The sequence below is a fragment of the Pavona decussata genome, unplaced genomic scaffold, assembly GCF_977016875.1.
Source record: "Pavona decussata unplaced genomic scaffold, jaPavDecu1.1 SCAFFOLD_62, whole genome shotgun sequence".
Classification (NCBI taxonomy): domain Eukaryota; kingdom Metazoa; phylum Cnidaria; class Anthozoa; order Scleractinia; family Agariciidae; genus Pavona; species Pavona decussata.
In genome coordinates this window covers 825,296-834,411 of record NW_028145483.1, presented here as the reverse complement: position 1 = coordinate 834,411, position 9,116 = coordinate 825,296, and the positions used below count along the sequence as shown (strand labels likewise).

Sequence of the window (9,116 nt, the reverse complement as noted above, 5' to 3'; positions counted from 1 at the left end):
TAACCCAAGTCCCGCGCATTCGACAGGCACTCCCGGACTTCTCGCTTGGCCGATGTCGCGTGACACATGCGCGGGTAAAATTGCGGCTGGTTTCCGAAACGAGCTAGGTTTTGGATGGGCATCGCATCGGGCGCTACAAACACACATTCTGTGCGTTTTACACTCAACGAGCGCGCTAAACCACACGCTGCCGTCGTTTTCGATGTGGGATTTTTTTCGGAAAATCAAAATATTCTCTGAAGATTGTTTCATGGAAAACTGCCAGAATAAACATTACATTGTACTTACTCGGCGAATTTACAGTTTATCATTTGTTAAATGGTTGAAACACGTGCTCACGCAACAACAACAATAACAACAACAACAACAACAACATTATAATAATTACATTATGAGCTCGAGCTTTCTATCGCGTGATAGTTCGGTGATGAGGGCCATAGATAGTAACTATGATCACGCATAGAAATCGAGAGCGAATAATCTAATTGTTTTAGTATAAATCTACTAGTCGTTCAAAACTTAACAACAAGACAGCTTCACGTACGTTGTTGTTGAATTAATGATATATGATAGGTCACATTGTATTGCCATTGGCCTCTGTGTGCGCGCCTTTGCATTTCATTCAAGAGTTTATGTTGAAACCATCATTCACTCGAAATTGAAATGAGGAGCCGAGTTTTTTATTGTAAAACGACAATCAACGATATACTGACGTAAAAGTGCCCCTTTGAAGCCAGGTTTTTTAAAGAATGTGTCAGTGAAACGCAACGTATTATAAAATTGCTGACTTTTAAAAGTATAAATGAAGAATTAAATAGTTTCATTTTAATTCTTGCTTCGACTTCTTTTCTTACCGTGAAAAATATTCATTCCATATTTCGTTGCAAGTTCTGTCTCCTCCGGAAAACGCCTCGAGTAGTAATTGTCTAAATCCTCTTCACAGATACTTCGAGAACGCAAAGAAGCGGCAGTCATTTTGTTGACACCGCATACTGCTAGGCTACTCAATCTACTCACTATCTAGTGAGTGAGTAGCGTAGCCAATAAGAGAAGAGCATTTGTGATAGAACGCTAGTAGATTTATACTAATATTCGATAGCAATTTATTTGCAATATGAAGTGATCAGCTACCTAAAGCATAAAATCAAATATCGGTAACTTCTATCGCCCATTGTATTCTCTGCCCTTCCCCCCTCCGGAGGGGAGTACTCTATATGGTGGAGCTATACGGAATATTGGATATACTATGAGCTATTTAACAATTATTCCACGAGCGCGCGTTGGATATGAGATGATAGATAGCCAACGAGGCGCGTAGCGCCGAGTTGGCTATAATCATCTCATATCCAACAAGCGCAAGTGGAATAATTGTTTTATTAAAAACAATCAAGAAATATTGCTAGATCTTACTGATTTCGCTGTGCAAGAACAACCAGAAGACAATTTAATGGTCGCCATTTCTCGGCCATGGTATAATGGCTCATATACCATGGCCGCTAAGCCAATCAAATCCCTCGAATTGCATTATACAATGATTCAGTTTTTAATAAATACTTATTAGGTAGGCTCTGCCCAAAAGGGATGCGCGCATTTTTCACCCTCGTGATATGCATAAAAAAGGGTTAAGTATTTAAAAGCATTCATTATCACATTTATTTATTTGCCTTGCTAAAAAAAAGAAGAAAAGATAGAATTTACAGTAATGGCGAGGAGACCTCAAGAAACCACCTGGCTTATAAGAGAGGCCACCTCGGCTGTTATATATAAACAGAAAATATGGTGCTGCGTAAGTGCGGCTTGGTCAATTCATAAATAGTGTGCACAAAATAGTGAGAATCAAAACCAAGTATTAGATACAGGTAACGGAAAGTGTAGAAATTCCTGGCAGATGGACTCTGGGAACTATCGGAATAAATTTTTAATATAATAAGCGATAAAAGTGAACGTGTGAATTACTTATTGCCTAATCGCTAATCGCGCTTTCTTGTTTTTTTACAGCCAACTTGATCTTCTTAACTTACACTGATATATTTGTATTTCTTACTACGTGATTGTAATAATTTTGTGAATAGTTTTTGTTAGAGATATCCTGAATGAACGTTATCTTATCTAATCTTATTCAGTTTAAGTAAATTATCAAACTAATGTTTCCTTGTATCTTGAAAGTCCGGTTTCTGCAGAAGAACAGATCCTACTTTGCATTAAATACAGGTTGAGTAAAGTTCCTCACCAAACTTTGAATTCGTAGGTTAACAAACTTGGAAATACAAATTGTTGAAACACGGAACAAAAGAGCAGCCAAACGATGGTTCACCTTTGCAATTTTTAGAGCAACGTGAAATTGATTGGTAGCGCGCGCACTTAATTATACGTCACAAACAACAACGATCTCAATTTCCGAATCAAATTACGCTAAATTTGCAGCTTTTTCAAACAGAGAAGAGACTATATTCGTCAAAGTCCATTTACTAAGTAAAGAGATAGTATTATAAAGTTACTGAGAAAGAAAAGGAGAGGAAAGCTGTGGACTAACACAGGTAAGTAAAATGTAGCGGTTTTTGACAAATAGGAAACTTTAAAAACGCAACTGGCGTGGTGGTTACACCACATGATAAAACGATGCTCTAATTACCTTTTTGTTTTTTTCTCTTTTAGTTTTCCTCGCCATGTTTGAGGTGGACAGCATCCACTTCCTGTTTCCATGGCTGGCGCCAAAGCTTCCCTACATAAATCAACATGTAGAAAATCTGACAAAATGCCGCGCTTTTCGCACACTGAGAAAAACCAGGAGATTTATCCAGAGTCACCCATTCATCTCTCTGTACCTTGGCTTATCAATCGCGTTCGGTTTTCTTCCGTTTGTCGTTTTCGGAGCCTTTGTAAGCGGCTCCCTGTTTATTACCCTGTTTGGCGCTCTTACAGCATTATCGGGAGCACTTTTCGTGGCATTTGTCTGTTTTCTGGCGGTTCTTTTCCCAATAATGATCACTGCAGCATCTTTGGTACTTTTCTTATACGCTCCGTACTGCTTGGCTATGAAAAGTCTGCGATTTATCAAGAGATTTGGAAATACAATCAGATCCTACACTTCAAGGCTTCAAGAATCATTCACTTTTGCTGATTACCAAGAAAAGGCGCAATTTACAGTCGGACATGAACAAGATTTCGCACCAGCAAACGAAGAAATGGATGGAGAACAATATGTGCATCATGACAATGCGGTACGATCGGCACACCGACACGGAAAGGAATACTTACATAGTCTGAATGAAGAAGACAATTTCTACTATCCACGTACAGAGGATTATTTGTATAATACGAGTAGAGAGGAATATTGGTACAATCGCCATGGACAAGAAGATTACTGGAACAACTGAAGAACTGGACCTCTCCACTTCTTAGAAAACTGAACGGATAGAAACGGGAATAATTGATGGTTTATTCTTTTATAGCTGCCGTTAATCTTTCTGTCTCACTAATATATAGATAATCACATGACTCTTGAACTCACCAGGGCTTTCCTAAAACAATTTCTTTTTTCAAAATGTTAATTTTCTTTTTACTTGTCCGGCTTTCCAATAGCTGTTTTTTCTTACAATTTGGTCTATCAAGCGAAACTAATCTTTAACTAGACTCTAGACACTAGTGCGGGCAAAAGGAAGAATGTTGATAAATTTTCTCCTCGCGCCGGTTAAGCGTGCATCCATCTTTCCAAATAAAATGCACTTTTTACGATCATAGGAATAATTAAAACGAAGAGCCTATGGACAATTTTCCAGTTGAGTCCTAACTTTGGAAACTTCATTGAATGGTGTCGTAAATAATTTCTCAATTTCTGTCGACAGTTTAAGATGGGAACAACTCACAAAATATAACTGGAAACGTTTCTTTTTTCACTTAAAAATCCGTCTCATTTAAGTTTTGCAGTGTACATCTTTACAAATCTTAAATTCGTCATTCAACATATATTTGGACCTTTTTATACAAAGAACGCAGTTAATTCGATAGAGAATATTTAGGGTATTTTTAGAACATGTGTCTGAAATTTTTATGCCAAAAGCAAAAGGCATACTAAATTAGTTAGGTATGTTTTAAATGTGCGTAAAAGAAATAAAGTAATTTATCTATATTTTCTTGTTTTTTACTCGTATTGGTGAAACGTTCTTTTTATGAGCGGCTTTCAACTGAGTGCTATAAAACCTAACCCAGAGTTGTTACTCTGGTCATTCACAACAGACGTAAAGAGCGCAATGAACCAATCAGAATTCGAACCAAATAAGCGCTGGAAAACGCCTGCCACCAAGTCACGATTGGTAGGCTTTTCAGAATTTTAACTGATTAAATGGTCAAGAAAAAGACTGGAATTTTTTAACCAGTCACAGCGTAGTAAAAAAAAAACACAAAGTAAACGTGAAATTACGTACGTTGACACTAAATTGAAGATAACTCTGTTCAAAAAGCGTAATTAAAGCGGTTTCCAATCGAGTGACGTAAAACCAAAACCAAAGTAATTACTCTGGCAAATCGCAACAGATGTAAACAAAAAAACCAGCCAATCAGAATTCGAAGCAGATACAAGTAACTGGCGCCAAGCGCGGGAAAACGCGTGCGGCGAAAACACGATTGGTTTTGGTTTGGATTCCCATTGGTTGAGAAAGTGGCGCGAGTTTTGTTATCCGATCAAAGAGCGTAGTATTGCAAAACCAAACCAAACGCGAGATTACTTTCGACAGTCCGGCACAGTTATCAAATTTGATAACCGCATGACGTCACAACATGGCGCCAGCTCAGAACTCGGTGAGTTTTCCGATAACATTCAATAGTTTCGGAAATTTTTCGGTGGTGTTCGAGTTGTATACCCAGAATTCCAGGCGTTAACCTCGATAGAACAATAAACTTCCAAGCCGACACAAAAATGGCGACGATCGACAAAGATTAATGTGAGTTTTTCCTTCACGATTTGAAGAGGTGGCTCAAAATGACGGTCAGTTTCAGGTATGTTTATTCCCTTTGCTATCAGTTTTTAGGTAGTTGAAGATTTTTGTGGTATACGAGGAAAAAAATGTCGTGATCTTCAATTATATGTCTTTCGATTTACCGCTTATCTATCGGAGGGCATGAAGAATTGTAAGAGGGTCACGGTTCTACGATATTTTGATTTGCAGTCTGATTCCGCTACTTACCGCCATTTTTAATTGTTTGTGCTTGTAGGGAATGAGTAGAATTGAAAGGCAGCATTATGGATGTGCACAGAGAGAAAATAGCTACATTGTGTCGATTTTGTGCCAAGACAGCAAACACCAAAACCAAAGCTGGGAAAGTAAAAGAATTGTTTAAGACCGAGTTCTTGAATTATGGTGTGAACATAGGTGAAGACGATGACTCTATTCACCCTCCACTCGTCTGCGAGGCATGTTCCAGGCATTTTTATCGTTTGAGAAGGTATGATTCTTGGGAAAACAATAGCGACACACTCAGTTAAAAGCCACTCTGAATAGAATAAATTCAACTTTGTGATTGATTTATAAACTGAGATTGGCGCGACCTAGCGATCCGTAATAATGGGCTCGATAGTGTAAACAAGGTTCACATTCACTTACTCCTCTGTCCTGAAGCCTTAAGTTTTGCATATAGCAAATGTGTCAAGCTGTTTTGTAACACTTAAATCTGCGCTACCCGCCGAAACTGAGACATGCATGTACAAACATAACACAACCATTCTCAGTTACAAAGTGCTTTTATTTACAACGCTCCCGACATATCATAATTATTATTTTCAATAATTTTTTTTTTCATTCATAGACAGGTAAGAGACTTAATAATCTACCTAATTACATCTATTTTATACAAGTACAAGCGACCTTTTTTACTGTTGCGTGATTATTCTGTTCATTCTTGTCGAAAACTTATTTATTCCACATATAAATAAAACGTGCCAATGATGAATTCTAAACCTTATTTTTTATTGGCTTTAACATGCACTTTCAGTACGGCTGGAATCTGTGTGGAACACAGCTGGAAGGTAACTTTGCGGGCTCAGCTGGTCTGATCTTGAACTGGTCCGGGTGGAACATGGGTAACACTAAGGGATGATGGCCTCTAAACTGGTTTGACTGGACTGACGAATGACTGCTAACTGGTCTGATCGGTCTGCTGTATTGTCGCTCTTCTCCGTTCACTTTCGTCAGTGGATAGGTGATGCATTTAGCTTCCTTCCAATGGTCTGACTGAGGGGATCGGTTCACAAACTGCAGTTTTCTCGGATGCGTTACTCTGTTCTCAGGAAGCTCAAACTGGTTTGACGGAGTGGTCTGACTGATAGACGTCATCTTTCGTTCTAGTTTTCGTGACTTGGCTCGTCGGTTTTGAAACCAATACTAGAAGACAAAGAAAAAAATGCTTAAAAAATTGAGAAATAACAAGTATGTCAACTGAATCAGAATTGAAATAACAGCTTCAAGTACGATGAAACAATTTGGTAGTGTTTTGAGTCCAGGAGTCCCAACAGTTTACAAATTCATCAGATTCGTGCAGTTAATGGAGAACAAACATAGACAACAAGTTTGAATTTAGCATAAAAGAAAAGAGAATGCGTCAGTTTCGTAATGATATGGAAAACAATCTTGCTTTGAACCAACGTCTTAGCTTGTCAGTATGATCAGCATAAAATTTATCTTGATCATCCGGCCTATAAGCCGCCAAACAGACAAAATCACACGTGATACGTATCACCAAAGAGGCACGAAAACCTATCAACTTTGATACTAACTTGAGATAAATTTGTGCTCGGCCATACTTAATAATTCATATTGAACTGAATGCCAAACTTCAGACTCTTCTTTTGTGTTTTCATAATAACATATGCGGCAAATATTTCATGCGACCCATTTACGTTATTCAACATTATTTAGTGTTAACTCACCTTTACACTTTTGGCCGGTATCCCAAGTCTCTGTCCCAGTTTCTCGTCATCATCACCGATCAAATATGGCCGCCGTCTGAAGGCTTGTTCCAACGTGAACACTTCATTCCGCGAGAAGATCGTACGCTGTCGCTTCTTCTTCGGCTGCTGCTCGGAATGAGTCGGTACTTGATCGGACTCGCTGCCACAATCACTGCTGGAACTTTCGATGTCGGAGTAAGGAGTTAAAATTGGACTGGATTCCCTGTGGCTAGGACGAGGGCTTCTACAATCGGAGTAAGGCACCAAAGGTGGGCTGGTGGCACTGTGAAATTCTGGAAGGGAAAAATAAACGCAAGTTAAAACTTAGTAGGGCCGTGTCTTAATCACGATTGTATGAAAGAATTTATAGCCATTCGGAAAACACTAGGGAAAATTAATTACTGTGCATGACCCAGTTCCCGCTGTATTTGTTCTCAACATCGTCAAAAAGTTGTTACATAGACCCGCAATTCGTGCGCACAGTAAGAACGAGCGTTTTATTTTGGAAACGGAAAAAAGCCTCTGGGACGAACTTGGCCCAGCCATTGCTGCGTCTGTTTATACGTCAAGTTCCTTTTCTAGTTTAAAGATTGGCGCAAAGTGGATAATTCGTCTAAACCAACTTTATTCGATAATTAATGTGTCATTGAGGACGTAAAGCAAAAAATACTTCTTCTATATCTACATCTACAGTGTGAGTTGACATGCAAAGGTAGTCCATTTCCACTAGTACAGATTTTAGCCGCTTACGATGAGAGGCATTACCAGCCGCATTGCAAGTGTTCAACCAAGTTCGTGTCGGAAGTATTTTTTGTCCCTAGTTTAAAATTGGGGTGGTGAGTCCAAAATAGAGTAATCTATAAAGAAACGTTCTGGATTTTTTATGCGGGGTACTTTAGGATGTACATATCACGTAAATTGAATTAAACTTAATGAAACTCAAAGCAGTGGTTAAAACTTCAGAACAAATAGAATAAACGCTACGATAGAGGACTAAATCTACATCAGAACTGAGCCAAGATGCAAGTGGAAAAATTCTCATAATTTAGATTTAAGATGTCATCAGCATTTGGAATCTACATGTAAAACCAAGGTAGGCAACGATCGCTTTTCAATAAGGTTACCAATAAACGCGTGAACTTCCGCTACGATATATAACGAGTGTTCTAACTTACCAGAACTTGATGATGACTGCGTGACGTCATTTTCTCGACCCAGGATACTGCAGATGGAGAAGTCGGTAAGCGACTTGTTGGAGACTGGTGCAGGGATGGGAAGACTGGGTAACAGCACACGTGATCGTCTAGCATGCGAAGAACGCACGAGATAATCCACAAGTGCAACAACTGATTGGAACTGCGTACACTCCATTTCAACGAATCTGATAAACTTGTTACCGTAACTCCGTTAAACAGACTGATTGAATAACCCATTTGCACTCACCCTCATTTAAACTCTGGCATGCACACTTGTTTAACACGTGCGGGTCAACAAAGCCCGCGGTCCGACAAACAAATTGTTTATTCGCTGTCGTTGCCGATAACATGACAAGTTTACAGTCATTAAGCTTATGTGCGCCGCTCTTACAGCGGTTTATAGTAAACTGTTACCTTTAAGTAACGCCGACCGCGGTAGATACTGACTGTAAACAGATAACAGACAAGTGAGCCGCTAAAGTTGCCTTTTCCCGCCTGAAAAATAGTGCATCAAGGCCTTGTCAGCATGGTGGTCTTGTAATCTAGATCTACTATTAATTTCCTACAAAATAGTCACACCTTCAAAAGTTTCAAGTATTTATAATAACTTCGTTAAAATGACTAATTAAAGGCAGTTGTATTAATAAACAGTTGTCACTTTGACTGCGTCAGAAATTGCCCTTTCATGGTGTGTTTATGAACACGTCATTCTGATTTCATACTCCGAGCAAAACTGAGTTGCGTTTTGCCGCCTGAAAAAATAGTATTTATATTTATTAACTCATGTTGTCGACATAGCAGTCTTATTATAATCAAGGTCTAGTATCAGTTCTCCCCGAAATAGTCAAACATTGAAAAGTTGAACGATCAAATAACTCAGCGAACGCCACCAGCACGAACGAACGAAAAACCGAGTGAACGAACGAGCGCGAAACCGTCTGTTCAGAAGGTTTGTCATTCTCGTCAGGGATACAGTG

At 39.0% G+C, this 9,116-nt stretch overlaps 1 protein-coding gene across 1 annotated transcript; it reads right to left on the bottom strand.

The window, feature by feature from the left end:
• Window positions 1-5,925: 5,925 nt before the first annotated feature.
• On the bottom strand, window positions 5,926-8,314 carry LOC146478870 (transcription factor LBX2-like). The gene is made up of 3 exons (XM_085111653.1): window positions 8,119-8,314; window positions 6,923-7,236; window positions 5,926-6,377 (listed from the first exon to the last, which is right to left on the bottom strand). Exons 1-3 carry the CDS (start codon window positions 8,312-8,314, stop codon window positions 5,985-5,987), a joined length of 903 nt encoding a protein of 300 aa, XP_084967779.1. The 3' UTR covers window positions 5,926-5,984.
• Window positions 8,315-9,116: the final 802 nt, after the last annotated feature.